The sequence below is a fragment of the Ranitomeya variabilis genome, chromosome 2 (assembly GCF_051348905.1).
Source record: "Ranitomeya variabilis isolate aRanVar5 chromosome 2, aRanVar5.hap1, whole genome shotgun sequence".
NCBI classification, from domain to species: domain Eukaryota; kingdom Metazoa; phylum Chordata; class Amphibia; order Anura; family Dendrobatidae; genus Ranitomeya; species Ranitomeya variabilis.
The window spans coordinates 802,067,785-802,091,518 of NC_135233.1; the positions used below are offsets into that span (position 1 = coordinate 802,067,785).

Sequence of the window (23,734 nt, forward strand, 5' to 3'; positions counted from 1 at the left end):
ATTGTTGGTGGGAGGTGTTGGACCTCTGCCTGGTTCCTCCTGTCTTTCTGCCAAATCAACAAAGATAAGTGTCTGGGGTTTTTTTTCCCTGTGGCACACATGCTGTGTGCTTCACAATTCAGCGCTATTCTTTGTGTTTTCTTGTCCAGCTTAGATTGTGTCAGCATTTTCTCAGTCTTGCTGGATTCTCTGGAGTGGCAGATATACACTCACTGGCCACTTTATTAGGTACACCTGTCCAACTTCTTGTTAACACTTAATTTCTAATCAGCCAATCACATGGCGGCAACTCAGTGCATTTAGGCATGTAGACATGGTCAAGACAATCTCCTGCAGTTCAAACCGAGCATCAGTATGGGGAAGAAAGGTGATTTGAGTGCCTTTGAACGTGGCATGGTTGTTGGTGCCAGAAGGGCTGGTCTGAGTATTTCAGAAACTGCTGATCTACTGGGATTTTCACGCACAACCATCTCTAGGGTTTACAGAGAATGGTCCGAAAAAGAAAAAAAATCCAGTGAGCGGCAGTTCTGTGGGCGGAAATGCCTTGTTGATGCCAGAGGTCAGAGGAGAATGGGCAGACTGGTTCGAGCTGATAGAAAGGCAACAGTGACTCAAATCGCCACCCGTTACAACCAAGGTAGGCCTAAGAGCATCTCTGAACGCACAGTGCGTCGAACTTTGAGGCAGATGGGCTACAGCAGCAGAAGACCACACCGGGTACCACTCCTTTCAGCTAAGAACAGGAAACTGAGGCTACAATTTGTACAAGCTCATCGAAATTGGACAGTAGAAGATTGGAAAAACGTTGCTTGGTCTGATGAGTCTCGATTTCTGCTGCGACATTCGGATGGTAGGGTCAGAATTTGGCGTAAACAACATGAAAGCATGGATCCATCCTGCCTTGTATGGAGCATCTTTGGGATGTGCAGCCGACAAATCTGCGGCAACTGTGTGATGCCATCATGTCAATATGGACCAAAATCTCTGAGGAATGCTTCCAGCACCTTGTTGAATCTATGCCACGAAGAATTGAGGCAGTTCTGAAGGCAAAAGGGGGTCCAACCCGTTACTAGCATGGTGTACCTAATAAAGTGGCCGGTGAGTGTACATTCCATGTCTTTAGTTAGATTGTGGAACTTTTTGTATTATCTGTTGTGGATATTTTTGGAAGGGTTTTAATACTGACCGCCTAGTAATCTGTCCTATCCTTTCCTATTTAGCTAGAGTGGCCTCTTTTGCTAAATCCTGTTTTCTACCTGCGTGTGTCTATTCTTCTCCTACTCACAGTCATTACTCGTGGGGGGCTGCCTATCCTTTGGGGGTCTGCTCTGAGGCAAGATAGCATTCCTATTTCCATCTATAGGGGTATTTAGTCCTCCAGCTGTGTCGAGGTGTCTAGGGTTTGTTAGGCACACCCCACGGCTACTTCTAGTTGCGGTGTTAGTTCAGGATTTGCGGTCAGTACAGGTTCCACCGACTCCAGAGAAAGTTTTCATGTGGCTCCAAGGTCACCGGATCACAACAGTACAACTGGCCAATAATGAGTTAAGTGCATCTCAGAAGAAGGGAAGAAAGGTGTTGAGCCATTTTTTTTTCTGCAGTCTGTTTTGTCTTCTCTTCCCTCTTTATTTATGGGTGGCTGAGGAGTCTTGTGCCAGCATGGATGTTCAGGAACTAGCTTCTTGTGTAGACCAGCTTGCTGCTAGGGTACAGGATATTTCTGATTATATTGTTCAGACTCCTGCTTTAGAGCCGAAGATTCCCACTCCTGATTTGTTTTTTGGTGATATGTCCAAATTTTTGGGTTTTAAAAACAATTGTAAACTGTTTTTTGCTCTGAGACCGCGATCCTCCGGTGATTCCATTCAGCAGGTTAAAATTGTCATCTCCCTGCTGCGTGGCGATCCACAGGATTGGGCATTTTCCCTGGAATCTGGCCTTGCTTAATGTAGATTCCTTTTTTCAGGCTTTAGGATTATTATATGATGAACCGAATTCTGTGGATCAAGCGGAGAAAACCTTGTTGGCCCTGTCTCAGGGTCAAGAGGCGGCAGAATTGTATTGTCAGAAATTTAGAAAATGGTCTGTGTTGACTAAATGGAATGATGATGCTTTGGCGGCAATTTTCAGAAAGGGTCTTTCTGAATCCGTTAAAGATGTTATGGTGGGGTTTCCCACGCCTTCCGGTCTGAGTGATTCTATGTCTCTGATCGGCGTTTGCGGGAGCGTCAAACTGTGCGAGCTGTGGCGTCGTCCTTAGAGCAAAGTCCTGAGCCAATGCAGTGTGATAGGATTTTGTCTAGAACGGAACGACAAGGATTCAGACGTCAGAATAGGTTGTGTTATTATTGTGGCGACGCTTCTCATGTCATTTCAGTCTGCCCTAAGTGGACAAAAAGGATCGCTAGTTCATTTACTATCAGTACTGTACAACCTAAATTTCTGTTATCGGTGTCCTTGATCTGCTCATTGTCAACATTTTCTGTCATGGCGTTTGTGGATTCAGGCGCCGCCTTGAACTTAATGGATTTTGAGTTTGCCAGGCATTGTGGTTTTCCCTTGCAGCCTTTGCAGAACCCTATTCCTTTAAGGGGGATTGATGCTACACCTTTGGCTAAAAATAAGCCCCAGTTTTGGACACAGGTGACCATGCACATGGCGCCAGCCCATCAGGAAGATTGTCGATTTCTGGTGTTGCATAATTTGCATGATGTTATCGTGCTGGGTTTCCCGTGGTTGCAGGTACATAATCCTGTGTTGGATTGGAAATCTATGTCTGTGACTAGTTGGGGTTGTCAGGGGGTTCATAATTATGTTCCTTTGATGTCAATCTCCTCTTCTTCCTCTTCTGAAATTCCAGAGTTTTTGTCTGATTTTCAGGATGTATTCGATGAGCCCAAGTCCAGTTCCCTTCCACCGTACAGGGACTGTGATTGTGCGATTGACTTGATTCCAGGCAGTAAGTTTCCTAAGGGCCGACTTTTCAACCTGTCTGTGCCTGAACATACCACCATGCGAAGTTATGTTAAGGAGTCTTTGGAAAAAGGGCATATTCGGCCATCTTCTTCACCGTTGGGAGCAGGTTTTTTTTTTGTTGCTAAGAAGGATGGCTCCTTGAGACCTTGTATTGATTATCGCCTCTTGAATAAGATCACGGTCAAGTTTCAATACCCTTTACCTTTGCTTTCCGATTTGTTTGCTAGGATTAAGGGGGCTAGTTGGTTTACGAAGATTGACCTGCGGGGGGCATATAATCTTGTTCGTATTAAGCAGGGTGATGAATGGAAAACTGTGTTTAATACGCCCGAAGGCCATTTTGAATACCTTGTGATGCCATTCGGGCTCACTAACGCTCCATCTGATATCATGCATGATATCTTCCGGACTTATATTGATAAATTCTTGATTGTATATTTGGACGATATTTTGATTTTTTCCGATGATTGGGAGTCTCATGTGGAACAGGTCAGGATGGTATTTCAGATCCTTCGTGACAATGCTTTGTTTGTGAAGGGGTCTAAGTGCCTCTTTGGGGTGCAGAAGGTTTCTTTTTTGGGCTTTATTTTTTCTCCCTCATCTATGGAGATGGATCCGGTTAAGGTTCAGGCCATTCATGATTGGATTCAACCCACATCCGTGAAGAGCCTTCAGAAATGTTTGGGTTTTGCAAATTTTTATCGCCGTTTCATTGCTAACTTCTCCAGCGTGGTTAAACCCTTGACTGATTTGACGAAAAAAGGCGCTGATGTGTCGAATTGGTCCTCTGCGGCTGTCTCTGCCTTTCAGGAGCTTAAACGCCGATTTACTTCTGCTCCGGTGTTGCGCCAACCAGATGTTTCTCTTCCGTTTCAGGTTGAGATTGATGCTTCTGAGATTGGGGCAGGGGCCGTTTTGTCTCAGAGGGATTCTGTTGGTTCTTTGATGAAACCGTGTGTCTTCTTCTCCCGCAAGTTTTCGCCTGCTGAACGCAATTATGATGTCGGCAATCGGGAGTTGTTGGCTATGAAGTGGGAGTTTGAGGAGTGGCGACATTGGCTTGAGGGAGCTAAGCACCGTATTGTGGTCCTGACCGATCATAAGAATTTGATTTACCTCGAGTCTGCCAAACGGCTGAGTCCTAGACAGGCTCGATGGTCCTTGTTTTTTTCCCGTTTTGATTTCGTGGTTTCGTATCTTCCGGGTTCTAAGAATATTAAGGCTGATGCCCTTTCTAGGAGTTTTTTGCCTGATTCTCCTGAGGTCCTTGAACCGGTCGGCATTCTGAAAGAAGGGGTGGTCCTTTCTGCCATTTCCCCTGATTTACGGCGGGTTCTTCAGGAATTTCAGGCTGATAGACCTGACCGCTGTCCTGTGGGGAAATTGTTTGTTCCTGACAGATGGACTAGTAGAGTGATTTCTGAGGTTCACTGTTCTGTGTTGGCTGGTCATCCTGGTATTTTTGGTACCAGAGATTTGGTTGGTAGGTCCTTTTGGTGGCCTTCGTTGTCACGTGATGTGCGTTCTTTTGTGCAGTCCTGTGGGACTTGTGCGCGGGCCAAGCCTTGTTGTTCCCGTGCTAGTGGGTTACTTTTGCCATTGCCGGTCCCTGAGAGGCCCTGGACGCATATTTCTATGGATTTTATTTCTGATCTTCCGGTTTCCCAGAGGATGTCGGTTATCTGGGTTGTTTGTGACCGGTTTTCTAAGATGGTTCATTTGGTGCCTTTGCCTAAATTGCCTTCCTCTTCAGAGTTGGTTCTGTTGTTTTTTCAGCATGTGGTTCGTTTGCATGGTATTCCGGAGAATATTGTGTCCGACAGAGGTTCCCAGTTTGTTTCTAGGTTTTGGCGGGCCTTTTGTGCTAGGCTGGGCATTAATTTGTCTTTTTCTTCTGCATTTCATCCTCAGACAAATGGCCAGACCGAGCGAACTAATCAGACTTTGGAGACTTATTTGAGATGCTTTGTGTCTGCCGATCAGGATGATTGGGTGGCCTTTTTGCCATTGGCCGAGTTTGCCCTTAATAATCGGGCTAGTTCGGCTACTTTGGTTTCGCCTTTTTTTTGTAATTTTGGTTTTCATCCTCGTTTTTGTTCTGGGCAGGTTGAGCCTTCTGACTGTCCTGGTGTGGATTCTGTGGTTGACAGGTTGCAGCAGATTTGGGCTCATGTGGTGGACAATTTGGTGTTGTCTCAGGAGGAGGCTCAACGTTTTGCTAACCGTCGTCGGTATGTTGGTTCCCGGCTTCGGGTTGGGGATTTGGTTTGGTTGTCTTCCCGTCATGTTCCTATGAAGGTCTCTTCCCCTAAGTTTAAGCCTCGGTTTATTGGTCCTTATAGGATTTCTGAGATTATTAATCCGGTGTCTTTTCGATTGGCGCTTCCGGCCTCTTTTGCTATCCATAATGTCTTCCATAGATCTTTATTGCGGAAATATGTGGTGCCCGTTGTTCCCTCTGTTGATCCTCCGGCCCCTGTTTTGGTTGATGGGGAGTTGGAGTATGTGGTTGAGAAGATTTTGGATTCTCGTTTTTCGAGGCGGAGGCTTCAGTACCTTGTCAAATGGAAGGGTTATGGCCAAGAGGATAATTCTTGGGTTTTTGCTTCTGATGTCCATGCTGCTGATCTGGTCCGTGCCTTTCATCTGGCTCGTCCTGATCGGCCTGGGGGCGCTGGTGAGGTTTCGGTGACCCCTCCTCAAGGGGAGGGTACTGTTGTGAATTCTGCTTTTGGATTCCCTCCGGTGGTAGTAGGTGGTAATGCAGTTGTCCCTGGGTTGCAGTCCTGGTCAGGTGTGTCTGCTGATTGCAGTTCTGACTGGGGTATTTAGATGTGCAGGATTCATTAGTCCTTGCCAGTTGTCAATTGTTGTTGGGAGGTGTTGGACCTCTGCCTGGTTCCTCCTGTCTTTCTGCCAAATCAGCAAAGATAAGTGTCTGGTTTTTTTTTCCCTGTGGCACACATGCTGTGTGCTTCACAATTCAGTGCTATTCTTTGTGTTTTCTTGTCCAGCTTAGATTGTGTCAGTATTTTCTCAGTCTTGCTGGATTCTCTGGAGTGGCAGATATACATTCCATGTCTTTAGTTAGATTGTGGAACTTTTTGTATTATCTGTTGTGGATATTTTTGGAAGGGTTTTAATACTGACCGCCTAGTAATCTGTCCTATCCTTTCCTATTTAGCTAGAGTGGCCTCTTTTGCTAAATCCTGTTTTCTACCTGCATGTGTCTATTATTCTCCTACTCACAGTCATTATTCGTGGGGGGCTGCCTATCCTTTGGGGGTCTGCTCTGAGGCAAGATAGCATTCCTATTACCATCTATAGGGGTATTTAGTCCTCCGGCTGTGTCGAGGTGTCTAGGGTTTGTTAGGCACACCCCACGGCTACTTCTAGTTGCGGTGTTAGTTCAGGATTTGCGGTCAGTACAGGTTCCACCGACTCCAGAGAAAGTTTTCATGCGGCTCCAAGGTCACCGGATCACAACAGGTTCCCCTGGTTGCAATTACATAATCCTGTGATAAACTGGGAATCTCGGGACATTGTTAAATGGGGTCCCAATTGTTCTAAGAAATGTCTCGTTACTGTATCTGTGTCAGTCAGTCTGGAGGGTATTCCGGAGTACCTGAAGGACTTTGAGGATGTGTTCTCTGAAAAGGATGCTGAGGTTCTGCCACCACACCACCCATTCGTTCGATTGTGCTGTTGATCTTGTTCCCAGTGCCAAATTGCCCAAAGCCCATCTGTACAATCTCTCTGCCCCTGAGTGGACCGCTATGAAGGAATATATCTCCGATAGCCTCCGCAAAGGGTAGATTCGGCCATATGTCTCTCCCATGACTGCAGGGTTCTTTTTCATGAAGAAAAAGGATGGTGGTTTACGCCCATGCCTCGATTTTCGATTACTGAATAAAATCACCCTAAGAAATACTTGTCCCCTCTCACTTATACCTGATTTGTACAATCAATTGTCGGGGGCCAGGTGGTTCTCTAAGTTGGACCTCAGGGGGCATACAATCTCATCTATATGCGGGAGGGGGATGAGTGGAAAACTGCATTTCACACCTCTGAGGGTCTGTTTGAGAATTTGGATATGCCCTTCGGCCTGACTAACGCGCCAGCAGAATTTCATGAATCATGTTTTCTCACATGTTATTGGGCGTTTCATGGTAATTTATTTGGATGACATCCTCATATATTCTTCTGACAGAGTCACATGGGCCACCTCCGTGCAGTTCTTCTGAGGTTTAAAGAGAACTCAATATTTGCTAAACCAGAGAAGTGTTCATTTTTTGCTCAGGAATTTTCCTTTCTAGCGGTTATTTTGTCCACTAAGGGGTTTCGTATGAACCCTGGGAAGGTACAGGCTATTGTGGATTGGGTGCAACCCAGAGATCTCAAGGGTCTTCAGCGTTTTCTGGGTTTCGCCAATTATTATAGAAAATTCATTAAGGGGTTTTCTCAGGTGGTCAAACCCCTCACGGATTTAATTTGTAAGGGGGCTGATCTCAAAAACTGGTCAGATCCAGCTTTGGTGGCGTTTTCTTCTTTGAAGAACTGTTTCATGACTGTTCCCGTACTGGTTCAACCTGATTTATCTAAACCATTAATCGTAGAGGTGGATGCCTCGGAGGTGGGAGTGGGGGCTGTGTTGTCTCAAGAGCCCACCACGTTGACTAACTTAAGAACTTGTCCCTTATTTTCGAGAAAATTTTCCTCTGCTGAGAGGAATTATGATGTGGGTAACTGGGAGCTGTTGGCTATTAAATTGGCATTTGAAGAATGGAGTCATTTTTTGGAGGGGGCTGCCCATCATATCACTGTCATTACGGATCACAAGAATCTGTCTTACATCGAATCTGCCAAACGTTTGACCCCGAGACAGACAAGGTGGTCACTTTTTTTCAGTTTTCTATTACTTTCAGACCAGGGTCCAAGAATGTGAAGGCTGATGCTTTATCTCGCAGCCTGGATCCAGTTTCACCTCCTGAACCTCCTTCCTCCATTCTTCAGCGTGGAGTGGTGGTGGTTGTGGTGTCCTCAGCATTGGAACTAGAGATTCGTGAGGCCTACTCTCTTGCTCCTTCATCCGTACTTGATAATAAGGTCTTTGTACCTGCTAGTATGGGTTAAGTGTGCTTCAGGAGTTCCATGACTTGGCTCTTACTGGGCATCCTGGAATCTCGGCCATGCGTAAGGCCATCACTAGGCTATTTTGGTGGTCTTCGCTGGCTTCTGATGTCATTGGGTTTGTGTCTTCCTGTGAAACTTGTGCTCATGCTAAAACCTCCCGTAACCGGCCGACCGGGAAATTAGTGCCACTGCCAATTCCAGATAGACCGTGGACTCATCTGTCCATGGATTTTATCACCGATCTTCCCCCCTCTAATGGAAAAACCGTGATCTGGGTAGTTGTTGAGCAGCAGGCACATTTTGTACCTTTGGCGGGCCTCCCCAATGCTGAGACTCTATCAAAACTATTAATTAAGCATGTGGTCCGATTGCATCATGTGCCCTTCAGTGTGGTGTCTGATAGAGGGGTGCAATTCGTGGCAAAATTCTGGAGGGCCTTTTGTAAAAGGCTAGGTATCAGTGTCCTTTTCATCGGCCTACCATCCCAAGACCAATGGTCAAACTGAAAGGACTAATCAGTCTTTGGAGCAGATATTGCGATGTCTTGCTATGTCCAGACAGGATGATTGGTGCTCTGCGGTACCCATGGCGGAATTTGCTTTCAATAATCGTATCAATCAGTCCACTGTACTTGCCTGTTGTTCTGCAACTATGGGTTTCACCCTCACTTTGGTGAGTTTTCCCGACAGGATTTGGGGTGTCCAGGGGCTGATTCGACCTTTCCGTGGTTGGGGGAGATCTGAAGGGAGGTTCAGAGAAATACTGGGGAGGCTTAGGGCAAGTATACATTTTTTGCCGATAAACGACGTTCTGTGGGGCCGGCTTACCAGCTGGAGGATAAGGTATGGTTATCCACTAAGAATATTAGATTGAAGATTCCCTCTGCTAAGTTGGGTCCCAAGTTTATTGGCCCTTATGAAATTTTAGAGGTGGTTAATCCTGTGGCCTTTCATCTGCGCTTGCCTCCATCATTGCAGATCCTCAATGTATTCTTTAAGGCGCTTCTGAAGCAGTCGGTGCCTTCCTCAGGTGAATCTCCCTCGCACCCGCCGCCTGTTGTGGTGGATAGCCAGACCGAGTATGAGGTGGAACGGGTGGTGGATTCTCTTATGCTCCGCCGTTCACTGCAGTACTTGGTCCATTGGAAAGGTTACGGTCCTGAGGACCAGTCGTGGGTGCCGGCGCGTTCGGTCCATGCAGATCGGCTGGTCTGGGCCTTTCATGCTCATTATCCAGAGAAGCCTGGGGGTCTGGTGGCCCCCATTGCCAGGGGGGTACTGTTATGATCCAGTCCTGAGTTTGTTTTCAGCTGTCCTGTCTCTGGACTGGTCATGCAGGAGTTAATCCCCTCTGCTTCGTTTTGAAGCTGGCTGGGCTATTTCAGTCCTCTGCAGCCTGTGGGCCAGTGTCAGCTATAGTTCATGCTTCCTGATTTGAGCCCCTGACCTGTATACCTTAGTGATCCTTTTGCCTCTGACTGCCTGTACCCGTGTATGACTCGACCTGATCTCTGGACTTCGCCCCTTGTTTTCCATCTCTGATACCATGCTCCCCGACTGGCTTCGACTCTGGCTTGTACCCAGACTTCATCTTGAGTCTCACATTTTGGTTACCACGTTCCCGGTAGGCTCCAACTTCTTGCTTGTCCCCGACTACGTGTTTTGCTGTTATCTTTGGTACTTCGGCTCCTGACAGTTTTGGATTCGGCTTGTCGGACTACTCTTTCGTTACCTGTGGCATCTGTGCTGCTGCTCAGTGTTGCTACGCTGTGTGTGCAACCTCTCTTCCCTCACCAGCACCAATTGGTGGAGGTTGCACTATACTGTACTGCAGCAGCATATTACACACAGCCTCTTCAGGCTGATTCCTCGGGCAAAAGACCTCCTCCTAACTGTGCTCATTCAGGTCATATTCTCTGCTCCGTGACCTCACTGAGTGGGCTGCGCCCTGGAATGCACACCCCTTTTCAAAGCCACCAAAACTTCATTCATTTCATAACTCGGTGGGGGGGCCTCATGGTGCAACAACAAGACTATCATTGATCTTGTTTTAAAATTAGCATTCTATTAAGTCTAAACATGGAGTGGAAGTATGACCCGGTTAGGCAGAAATCTATTTCTCTTATTCTGCTGGTGTTGGAGCTTAGAAAACTAAAGGGTCGGTAGCTCAATCAAAGCAAATGCCAAAAATGTAAGTTTCACACCTATATCACTATTTGGGGTTGAGTTATTTTCATCTTGAATAACTCTATCATAAACAAAGAAGCACATGTTTCAGACAAAGAACTGGTTGCTGACAATCATCACATTCTTGAGGGAGGGGGAAGGAGTATTGGATTACACAAGCCAGCAGGGAGAGAGAGAGAAGGAGGGGCGAGGGGGGGTCACAACTGTAGCTTGGGTGCATGTCATTTGCAAATGCAAAAGATGTAGCAGAGCTCTGTATGAGTCATGACACAATCAGGCTTATGTCATATTTCATGACACCTGTGGGGGGGAAGGATGTCAAAGTGGACAAGGCGCTGCCATTGGGCAAGTGCTGGACAGGGAAAAAATGACAGTGAGTAGGGGTAGGAAGATCTATATTATTGTCAATGGGGTAGGGGGAAGGGAACAATGTGTTACTAGTGAGACTGAATGCTGCTGTCCATGGGTTAGGGGGAAAAGGATAACAATGCTGCTGCCTGTGGGGAAGAGGTACAAATGGGGACAATGGCATTGAAGAGTAGGAAGGAGAAAAGTGTTGCTGCTAGTTAAGCTCCACTGTAGTATTTGGTGCTTTACCTGGTAATTTATGCTCAGTGGACCTGTCAACATAACAAATTCATTGGCCAAAACATGTAGAAAAGATTAAGAAACCCTGTTTTAGAAGAAGCCATTTAAGAAAATGTGGAAAAGGATGTTTCATCCTGACCTGGTTAGCAAAATAGTTGGACATATTGCTCTACACTTGCCTTTTGCTCAGAGAATCTTGTGGACATGGACTTTCCCAATGTACCCTGTGTAATTTTGACATTTCAGACATCGACTGCTACACATAGTGTGTACAATGCTAGGGGTGCCAAATAGAACTTCAAAGAGGTTATCTAAAATTAGAAAAAACATGGCTGCTTTCTTTAGGAAACACCTGTCCCTATAGGCTATATGATCACGATCCGGAAGTAGCAGCATATTGGATGCAGTATATTTTCGCTGCGTTCTATAGAACGGAGGAAAGTCTGCATGGGTTCACTGAACTATGTGGATTTACTGAATTCAATACAATCTACTGATTAAATTTCTGTTGCGGAAACTAAAAAGAAATTGACATGTTGCGGTCCTGAAAGAAACACCTCATGACAGTCTCGTCGGATGAGCCACAGGTGCACATGTACGCATAGAGTACATGGGATTTTTAGAAATCACCTCCACTATACTGTAATATCTGGCCGCTACGGGTTTACACTGCATGAATACGCAGTGTCAAAACCGCAGCAATCCTGATCGTGGGCATATACCCATACGATCTATGATATTGCAGCTCAGTGCTATTGAAGATAATAAGAATGAGCTGACAATGCTAAAAACAACCTGCAAACTGGTGTGGCACTGTTTTTAGATATTTTTGTCCAATCCTGGACATCCCTTTGAAGTTTGACAACTTACACATTGCGTGCCCATCACTATCATCATGTCTTCTCATAGACTACCAGAACAGATCTAATCCAGTTTGCGCAAACAATAGTCCAACTTCAAAACCTGATAAGGCCAGGCTGGTTGGTGAAATGAAACATCAGCTATATAGCACTGATTTACAGATATTCAATATTGATTCATAATTACCTGTTGAAGATGAGTTATAACTCTCTCGTTCTTCAATGATATAATGCATAGTATGATGAGAAACAAAAGAAAGAAATCAGCAGAGTATACATTAGACAAATACGTGCTACAGAAGACAAATGAGAAACACAATACACTATGCAGGAAAAACAAAGCAGTATGATCAATTTATTAAAGACACAGAATATGAAATAAAGGAAAACTTCAACAAGGGTGATATAAAGTGACATCCACAGATGTGCTAGAAGGTTGGAAATGTCTCCTCACTTCTGATGATATTTAAACTTTTAACACTTTAGGCTATGTGCACACTTTGCGGATTGGGGTGCAGAATTTTCTGCACAAAATCTGCATCTCCTGGCAGAAAATGCAGGTGCAGATTTTTACACCTGCGGATTTCTATAATGGAAGGGTGCAGAAAAACTGCAGATCCACACAAAAGAAGTGACATGCTCCTTCTTTCAATTTTCTGCACCATTAGCACAGCATTTTTTTTTTTCCTACTGATTTACATTGTACTGTAAATCACATTGCGGATCTGCAGCGTTTCTGCGCGGAAAAAAACGCTGCGGACCCGCAGTAAATCTGCAACGTGTGCACATAGCCTTACAGTTAAAATCTACATACATAAAGAAATCATTAAAGGGAATCTGTCATCAGTTTTTTGCTATCTAACCTGACAGAGCAGAATATCGGGACAGAGACTCTGATTGCAGTGATATATTACCTAGTTTACTGGGTGCAGTAGTTTGACATGACCCTGGTAATGCTGAGTACCCGGGGTAAGGAAGCACAACCTATCCCACCTTTTACAAACCCAAGAAGCATGGCATTAGCTTCAAATAAAAACATGAGGCAATTTCTTTGGAATATTATAGGCCACAGCAGCCTTTATTTAACATAAAATAAAATACATTACAATACACATCAATAACCTTTTTAAACTCTAGGAGGAGTCCTTGGAGCTCCCAGGAATCTGGTGATTAACACTGCATAGCGTGAACGTACATCAAACCAAATTACTCCCAGCCGCTACCACACTGGCTCGGGAGCACCAAAAACCCAGCGGGTTCACTGTTCACGCTAAAATTCAAGGGGAACCGACCACCCCTGCCAGAACCCCCTTCCACAATTCACCAGATCCAAAACGAGTTGAATTCCAAAGACGGAGGAGCCATAATCCAATGGATCCCCCAACCCAATTTCCACCAACTCCAAGGACTCCACCCAGCCACCACAACGAGGGACTTTGAATACCTCAAAGGCCCGAGATGCCACCGAAACGAAAAGCTATGGCCTTCTCCACACCTTCTTGCAAACCAAGCGCCCAAAAATCCATATTGACCGCATTTAAATGCACCCCATCGGCCAACCAGAAAGCACCATCCCCTTTCTCTAACTCAAAATGCCTGACGGCAACCCCACCATTCCTGACCACAAAAGCTGAGATAGCCCTATTAACTTTTATCCTGGCCTTGTCAATTTTTTCCAACGACCGCATATTCCTCCAACGTTTGCGCTGCACAATATCCGACCACACAACGGATAACCCAGGATACAAAAGCCATAAACGTAACAAATCTTGCTTTATATCCCTGATCAATTCCCTAAAAGGTCGAACAGCCAAATCGTTACCCCCTACGTGTAGCACCAAAATATCTGGGGACTTATCCAAAATGACAGCATTATGTATCTACCGCAACACCCTATTCCAGGACATTCCCCTAAAACCAATCCATCTGACCACCGCCATCTTCGGATCAAATCCAAGCTGTCTACCCTCCGACCGTACATCCGCTCGCAGTGCTCCCCAGTGTATATAGGAATGGCCGAAAATTCACACCAATAGCGGCAAGGGATCTGAAAAATACAAACACAAATAACTCAAAAAACAAGCCTCTTACATCTTTTTAAAAGCCAAACAAATTGACAATGCTGGTAAGAAACAACACCCCCTAAGGCCTCACATAACTGTGATACCTATCCGATCTCCATCTCCCAATACGCTTAATGACATCAACCCCTAAGCCACCCACAGCCGCCTCCGTTGCTGCCCCAATGCGAAAAGAGTGAGGCGCAAAACGATGATCATCCAACCCCAAAACTTTGAGCGCCTTCTTAAAAACCATAGTAAACTGATATCTCGAAAGGAAGGAACCATCCTCATGGAAGAGTAGAGGACCTACCCTATTAGGCATAAGCTCCCAAAAACGCACCAAACAACTCACCGGACACATTCCTGACCCGGCGACAGCACCCAACACAACCTTCTTACCCCGTCCTTCCGGGTCCGTCTTTGAACGACGCAAGCAAAACTCTACCCGCCCACCAGACAATAAGACATCCCGTGCTAATATCCCCCCCATAACTTTTTTGGAGGGAGACAACAATTCCCCGATTCTCATTGCACCAAAGAAGGCAAAAGGAAAAGCCACCCTGAACAAACAACATTCGAAATCCGACCCACAACAAGAAACCAACACCTCCCCCAACCTTTCCAACAAGGAAAAGGACACCGGACGCCTCAAATCTAATTGACACTTCCTTCTACGAAAACCCTTAACAGCCTGTCTCACCAAAAAAGCCTTGGACAAATCCTGTTGCCCCCGTAATTTAAAACCAAAAGCCAGCACAGCCATAATGCGAGACACCTTCGTACAAGACCAACCGTCTAAAGCCCCACTATTCAACCAAGATAACAATGCCCCCACTTGCTCATCTGTACCCCCACCCCCTCACCAGGGCAAGCCGCCAACACTCTTTCCCAAGACGACCAAATTGCCTGATAAGCCTCCCAAGTTTTTGGAGCCAACGACGACTTGATCAACTTTTCCGCGTCCCGGATGCCACAAGCCAAAGTCCCGCCGGGCATTCCAAACCGATGGCCTATGCTTCCGGAGCCAAAGACCGGAAACGCTCGAACTGAAATCGAGAAAGAGAGTCAGCAATGGAGTTACGAACACGAGGCTCATGAGACGCCGTAACATGAGAGTTCAAGGCCAAACATGATAGCACCAACTGTCGAAGCACCCGCACCACGGGCGGTGATGACGCGGTGAGACCGTGTCCCGTGCAAACCACCCCCATATTATCGCAGTTGAAACGAATGCGTCTGTTACAAAATTCCTGTTGCCATAAATGCACTGCCACCAAAATAGGAAAAATTTCCAGCAACGCGATCCTGCGAACCAGACCAGACGAAAACCACTCTGCCGGCCAAGGTGCTGCACACCACTGCCCTCTGAAGTACGCTCTGAAGCCAGTACCTCCAGCGGCATCCGTAAAAAACTCCAACGAATCGTTGTCCCAACCTCCTCCATCAGCAAAGAACGACAGTTATAAGTTTCCAAAAATGTGCTCCAAACTGCCAAATCCTCCTTTAACTCTGCAGGTAACCGAATGAAATGATGCGGGGCACGAACACCAGCCGTGGCCATCGCCAGCTTTCTTGAAAACACTCTCCCCATGGGCATGATCCGACAGGCAAAATTAAGCTTTCCAAGCAATGATTGAAGATCCTGCAACTTCACTTTCTTCAAACGCCGAGCCCGAGACAAATCCTTGCGCAACCTCTCTATCTTCTCGACAGGCAACCTAAACTCCCACTTAACCGTATGTATCACAATTCCCAAGAAACTCAAACATGTACTCGGGCCTTCTGTTTTTCCCGGAGCCAAAGGAACACCAAAACGATCAGCCACCCACTCCACGGCCCTCAAAAGCCTCCCACACCGATCCGATCCTGCTGAGCCGACAAACAAAAAATCGTCCAGATAGTGAATGACGGAATCACAGGCCGAAATGTCCTTCACCACCCATTCTAAAAAAGAACTATAAACATAAGGACGAATGACCTCGGGGAGATCAAAACATCCAACACCGCGGAGACACCATCATGTGTTTCTCAACGCAGTGATCCAGAACACTGCCCCCATCCCTTATGGGAAATATGCAAATGCATGTAGAAAAGCCGCGGAGACACCATCACGTGTTTCTCAACGCAATCAATGAATAGCCAGGTCTTTCACCGGGAAGGAACAACCACGGGAAGGGCAGCATCCAATAAAGGAAAACCACCTATGCCAAAACATGGTATCCATCCACAGACAGCTGTTTCGGGGTATTTGCCCCTCATCAGTGTGGAGTAGGAAACTGGCTATTAGGAGCAGTGCCTGGTGAAAAGACTATAAACATAAGGACGAATGACCTCGGGGAGATCAAAACATCCAACACCACGGAGACACCATCACGTGTTTCTCAAAGCAGTGATCCAAAACACTGCCCCCATCCCTTAAGGGAAATATGCAGATGCATGTAGAAAAGCCGCGGAGACACCATCACGTGTTTCTCAACGCAAGCAATGAATAGCCAGGTCTTTCACCGGGAAGGAACAACCACGGGAAGGGCAGCATCCAATAAAGGAAAACCACCTATGCCAAAACATGGTATCCATCCACAGACAGCTGTTTCGGGGTATTTGGCTTTCCTACATGCATTTGTCCTTATGTTTATAGTCTTTTCACCAGGCACTGCTCCTAATAGCTAGTTTCCTACTCCACACTGATGAGAGGCAAATACCCCGAAACAGCTGTCTGTGGATGTATGGAAGCCATACATAGGGTGATGTGAAGTAAGTATACATAATGTTATTTAAGCATGATAGACCAACCTGTGATGGACGTGGGAAGAGGAAGACCCCAATGCACGTTTCGCACACTGCTTCTAACCCACGCCCCCCGAAGAAGCAGTGTGCGAAACCTGCGTTGGGGTCTTCCTCTTCCCACGTCCATCACAGGTTGGTCTATCATACTTAAATAACATTATGTATACTTACTTCACATCAATAATAATAATCTTTATTTTTATATAGCGCTAACATATTCCGCAGCGCTTTACAGTTTTGCACACATTATCATCACTGTCAGTATGTCTTTGGAATGTGGGAGGAAACCGGAGTACCCGGGGGAAACCCATGCAAACACGGAGAGAACATACAAACTCTTTGCAGATGATATCCTTAGTGGGGTTTGAGCCCAGGACTCCAGCGCTGCAAGGCTGCTGTGCTAGCCACTGTGCCACCATGCTGCCCAATCTATGTATGGCTTCCATAAGGTCATATGACTTCCCCTGAATATTTGGCACCTTCATTCTAATGTGCATTCTTTCCATGTCTTCCCATCAAGGGTTATTGCATTAGCATCAGCCACGTGTGGCTATATCATGTTCTATTATAGACTGCACTATGCACTTTGTTACATCTATCTTGCCTTATTCTGATGTAATTTGAATTCTATATACTTCGTTTAGTCTCAGCCCTATCTGTGTATATATGTCTATTTCAATTAATGCAAAAGTAGTTGTATGCACTAAACTTTATCATTGGACTATTATAGGTATTCATTAATTAGTACATACAACCTACACTACTACGGTAGGACCATTTCTTGTATATGTTTAATCTGATTGTCTGTATTTATCCTTTTGCTTCTTATACCACCATTGTTAGACTGGCTGTTTAGCTCAATTTTATTGTTGCTATACCTCCTGTGTGTACGTGGCACTTGTGTGTCGTCTCTCATTTTGTGTCACTATTGCTAAATATCCTATCATATATTTTTAATATTTTTCAACAATAAAAAATTTAGATTAATTTTATCTTGCTCTTGTGTCCACTCTCTTTTGGTTTCTCTCTATATACCCTTTGAGGCAGAGTTTATATAACGCACCCTCTTCGTTGGTTTCTTAAATACATTGAACTGAGAAGAAAGTAATATGTAAGGACTGTTATTAGAAAATCGAAAAGCCGTATTTTCCCATGTAAAAGAAAAAATCTGACACTGTCCTCATACACTGGCACTGTGCCAGTACCATTTTTTTGGCATGTGAGTGCTGCATCCAATCAGCATTTGTGGCGCCTACGTGGCATAACAGTGTCATATTAGCACCGGGAAACCAGGTGCCGACATCGCTGGATTAGCACAGATGCAGTAAGTAGGGGTCTGGTTTTATTTATAACTATACACATGGGAATACAGTATTTAAGAAGGGACTACCTCTTTTATCAGACTTTTATGACATTGTAATACAATAATTAATTTATTTTTATTTATTTATTTCAAATATGAGAATTCTTTTCAAAAAGGGTCTGAGATTTGTGTGTAATATTGTATATTATATTCTGCCAGGAATGACTGGTCATATATACGGTTTTGTTGTGGTTTTCCTTTTAAACATATTAAGAAAGATTAAATAAAATAATACAAACAGCATAATACCATGTGCTATCGTATTGATAGTTCATCAACAACTGCAGTCATTTGTGCAATCTTTTTTCTGATTTTTCAAACTATGCTTTGATCAAATGACACAACTGTTAATTAACACTTTACAAAGAGTTATATTATTTTATAAAAGCCAATGACACAAAAAAGCATGGATGTTAAAAGACATTAGGAAATTAATCAAGAACATGCTGAGATTGACACGACATGCATAGATAGAAAGAACACGCTATTCAAAGAGTACATAGAACATTCTGTACTACACATTGAGAACCAAACAACGACACGACTACTGTTCATCAAAAACCTCGAAGGTGTAAGAGCTTTTTTATGACATTATTTGTCCTAAATTATAACAGCATGAATGGTATAAAACAAGAGAGCACTCGAATGGAGTTTACTGAACATTGAGAGATTTTGCCATTTCACTAAACTCAACAACATGTAAAAGACGCAACAGCGTAGTATTACACTACATCACCAAGGTATATATAACAGATTTTGTACATATTTACAGGTAGAGAGTCATATATGTAGATGTCATTATTCAAGCATGGGTTTGTTCTCCTATTTCATGAATTTTTTGTCATGCCATTGTTAAAAGATAAACAACAGATATAATGTAAAATAAATCTAGAATCTTGTCTTGCTATTTAATAAGACTAACTGCGAAAATGGAGCTACAATGTAAACTCAAGACCATTTCTTTTTCAAATAAAGCATGTCTGCTGAACCCATTCACTTCAATGGGAGCTAAGCTTCAGTTCCCAAGAAAAGTCCCTATACTGTCCACTTCTGGTGACTGTGACACCCGGTATCTGCTGCCTGTGTGGGTGACAGATGTCGAAAACCCAACTGATCTGATATTGAGGTCACGATCGTCACTTAGGGTGGATTGTGGTGCTCAGGATGGATATCCGGATAATACATGAAAAACCGCGGCACTCCTCAGATACAGAAAAGATAATTAAAATTGATCTGGCAGAATTTCATGTTCAGGGATACTATACTTTATGAGATGGCCAACGTTTCGTTCCTCCTGCATCAAGGCCTGTTGGAAGCCAAGTGGAGAAAGCTCATTGGAGAGGCTGGCAGCACACTTCTATGACCATCCAGCAGCCGCGTCAACTTGTGTCAGCTGTTATGGCTGGGAAGATGGGTAGGCAGCTGCCTAGGGCGCCACCGCACATCATAAGGAGAGGGGAGCAATTTTCACTAACAAACTATTAACTTTTGTTACATACCGGCATACCGTGCTCTGATCACGCACAGACACTACGGTGCATGGTTATTTGCTGTGACGCTGCTCCAAGTTCCACCAGTGAAAAAAGGGGCGAGTCATGCAGGGAGAGAGGCTGCGGTCCAATGAACACGTCCCATCAGACTGAAGAGTGTTCATTGGCTGCTAATGTCTCTATCCTCCTGCACGGTGCACCCCTATGGTGAGTGTTTATTAGGGGACAGGACAGTAAAGGACGGCTTACATCATGCTGGCTGCCTATCATATCAAGAGAGAGAATTGGGCAGATTATGCTAATGTCACTCAGGGCAAATTCAGTTTCCATTCCACAGATGGGGCTAACTTCCAAACTTGAGAATATCCCTTTAACTGAATGTTCAGGCTTTACTGGAGCCAAAGGTGCAAGATGTTAAATTAGTAGGTGGAAAAATGCACTGGACTGCCATGCCATGGATGTACTGAGGTCCTCTAGTCTTTGCTGCATTTGCTAAAAGTCATTTTTTATTCAAAAATGCCTGAAGTCGCTATTGTTAGGGTCATATCCTTTACAAGGTGCTGAGCTTGGTTTGAACAGTCACTTTAGTAAATATCTAAACAGCTTTCCCATAACCAACGTTTATCACCTAATCACAGGATTGATGATAAATATTTCACCACCGAGGATCAAGCTGCCCAGAGATCCACTGAAATAAGTTATTGGGTGGAGAAGAGGGCATAGATTTAATGCTGAACTATCCGAACTGTCATTTTTACATGAGGAAGAGGTAAAATTGTAGGATAAGGCAGGCAGGATGCCTGAAGATGTTTGAGGGGGTGCACCCTGGTGTAAACTTGTGCTGATTAAATTATTTATTATTCAAGAAAATCTAACTAATGAAATACTCAAGTAAATAAATAATGTCTAATCATAGTGTAAGCCCACATTACAGGTAGTTTTCATGCTTTTGTTGTTTGAAGTGGAAGCGGGGTGCCATTTGCCTTATACCTTGTCCTGGCCCTGTCAGCTGTCGGTGGGGGTTTGAGATGTTGAATGCACAACCACCACCGATCTGATATGGATGACTTGTTCCAAGGATAAGTCATCAATGGTTTAGCCCCGGACTATCCCTATTAATAGAATAAACTATTTTACTAAATAGAATTATGTGACTATACAACCAATGTAATATCCTAAAAAGGGGTCAGCTTTTAAGAGATGTGCTCTCTTCTTCTTTAAGCAGTCACCCGAACAAGCAGAACGCATTGAACTGAGGCAGCTATACAAGATAACAATTAGAGAAAGAAGTATGTGCAAGAGTGCGACAGATCGTGGCTGGTAATGCAGCTCAGGCCAAAATTAGATACAAACCATACACAGTACAGGAATAAGTATGCTATTTCTTGGGGAAAAAGCGGGCACTTTTTCCAGTCCGATGCAACCCCTTTTACTGGATTGCCAATTGATTTATCAATAGGTGAATATATGCATTAAAACTGGAAGCATTTAGTAAATCATGTAGGAGGGAGATGGGAGACTGACTGTACTTTTTATTTAACTTGAAAATTAATTTTGTGTTTTGATGACTTCTCATGGGGAATAGATGTTTAGGATGATGAGCAAGTCACTGCTGACATCTGTGAAGTCAACAAGCTATCAGTTTAGTTTCCAGTAAATTTCTCAAGCAGGGACCATATACTGTAGGAACGTGCCTGTATTCCTCTAGACTACTTATGTATTACTAAACAATCAATTAAAAAAAATAGCTTTTTTCATGGTGGTTCTCCATTCTGATCAATCCATCTAATCATATGTAACCAGCACAGTGATATCAGTCCCATGTAAATTGTAGGGTTTTATCAGTACTGTAATAGTAATTTACAGATATCTAAAAATGCCAAGTAGACCTAAAAGGTTTTAGGGTACCGTCACACAGTGGCATTTTTATCGCTACGACGGCACGATTCGTGACGTTCTAGCGATATCGTTACGATCTCGCAGTGTCTGACACGCTACTGCGATCAGGCACCCAGCTGAGAATCGTACGTCGTAGCACATCGTTTGAAACTTTCTTTCGTCGCTGGATCTCCCGCTGTCATCGCTGGATCGTTGTGTGTGACAGCGATCCAGCGATGCGATCGCTTGTAACCAGGGTAAACATCGGGTTACTAAGCGCAGGGCCGCGCTTAGTAACCCGATGTTTACCCTGGTTACCAGCGCAAAAGTAAAAAAAAACAAACAGTACATACTGACCATCTGATGTCCGTCAGGTCCCTTGCCGTCTGCTTCCCGCTCTGTCTGTCTGCCGGCCGGAAAGTGAGAGCAGATCACAGCGGTGACGTCACTGCTGCGCTCTGCTCTCACTGTACGGCTGCACTCAGTCAGAGCAGGAAGCAGACGGCAAGGGACCTGACGGACATCAGATGGTGAGTATGTACTGTTTGTTTTTTTTTACTTTTACGCTGGTAACCACGGTAAACATCAGGTTACTAAGCGCGGCCCTGCGCTTAGTAACCCGATGTTTACCCTGGTTACCAGCGAACCTCGGCATCGCTCCAGCGCCGTGATTGCAAAGTGTGACCGTAGTCTACGACACTGGAGCGATACTCATACGACGCTGCGACGTCACGGATCGTGCCGTCGTAGCGACGAAAATTGCACGGTGTGACGGTACCCTTACATTGCTGCTAATCTGAAAGACCCAACTTGTTGTGAAAATGTGTTTAGCTGGCCAACCACGTAGTACATGGAAGATCCAGGTCCATCAGAGAAGAAGCTGCTTTTACATAGCAGCTATACATCCCATCTCATGTTATCCATGTAACTCAATAGGGCTACAGACAGGAGTTCTTGTCTTGACACAACCTCTGTAAGTCATCAATGCTGCCAGTAAACTAATGAGCAATATAAATTTTGCCTAAACCAGACGTAAAATAAAAAGTTATGCATAAGCGAACTACCTATAACTCCACAAACACTACTGTAATTCTACATTTTCCAGAATCAGTAAGTAGGTGTTGTACTGGATGCAACCACTGCGTTACAATGCACTGGTCACATACTCCTGAACAAATCATCACATAAATGAATATACAAGTTTAACGCTAATAATTGTAAACAGAAAACGTCTTTGTAAAGTTTCATGACGTGTTACCGGCCAACAAGAATTAATTACTAATAGATTAGACCCTCACCTCTAGATGTCTACAGCCTAAGAAAAATCTCAAAATTTATTTAAAAAAAAGAGAGGTATCATATGTTCAGTATGTAAAGGCAAAATATTTGTAAACTTGTACAATTTGTCTGGCTCAACATGTGCAATGTTTGGAATCTTCACAATGACTACTGAAAAGATTAACTTCACAGCTGCGGTTCCTCTCAACCATACACATTGGGTGTGAACATGCACATAGCCAGAAATATACAAACCATTAGCATGATTTATTCTCTACATAAGTTCTGTTTCCACTTCTGACATACATATTCAAGCATAGAACATTAAATAGCGCTTTTATGTATTGAACGCGAGATAAGACATGAATAGCCAGTTCTCTTAAGAGACATTAACATTATGAAATATTAAATGTCTCCTAAGCATAGCGGATAATGCGTACTCTATGCGAAACTTTCCGTGTAACTCAGCTTTATGAGGACTGAGGACGTCAAACATGGGAATATTTTGCGCAGCTTCAGAATACCAGCTTCGGCCTGACTTGTATACATTCTTCCAGCTCCTGTTACATACTGTAAATGCTTAGAATTTACCGCAGTCATCTCAGAAGAAAATTAAGATACAGGCAGCTTCACGGACTCATGACTCCATATATCATGCTAATATTTAGCATTATATTGTAAATTAAATCATATATTCTAGTGACATTGCATGCATTAAAAAGCAGATGCACTATACTTTATGTAAAAGTTATTTTTAAGAAGATCCAAAATGTAAAATGAAGACCACAAGCTTATTGAGCACTTGTTCGGTATAGATACAGATTCTTGAATTTCTGATAATAGTAATAGAAGAAATCTAATTCTAAACACCCAAGTACAGACATAATAATAATTCAGCAACAAATAAAAATAAAGCCCAAATTGTCAATTTGAAGAGATCTCTATATATTAATATACATTTTTTTCTTATTTTGTACGGATAATTAGTGACTACAATATTAGAATGTAAATAGTTGCTTAAACCAGTTTTGCTTCTGTATTAAGTTCATGATTTGGTTTTGGTAAAGTCTTATTAGCAATACATTGGTTAGTAATGTTAAGTGCCCTATCACAAAAAAAACAATAAAAAAGC

The 23,734-nt window shown here is 44.0% G+C and overlaps 1 protein-coding gene across 29 annotated transcripts in view; it reads right to left on the reverse strand.

The window, feature by feature from the left end:
* Positions 1–23,734, reverse strand: part of RIMS1 (regulating synaptic membrane exocytosis 1) — a 535,376-nt gene that overhangs the window by 192,681 nt on the left and 318,961 nt on the right. For 12 of the 29 annotated variants that reach the window (XM_077289909.1, XM_077289904.1, XM_077289919.1 and 9 more), the window contains one exon: positions 11,931–11,960. The exons of the other annotated variants lie outside the window; for them this stretch is intronic. In XM_077289909.1, the coding sequence (XP_077146024.1) occupies positions 11,931–11,960 (30 nt within the window). The remainder of the gene's footprint in view (positions 1–11,930; positions 11,961–23,734) is intronic. 29 annotated transcript variants of the gene reach the window in all.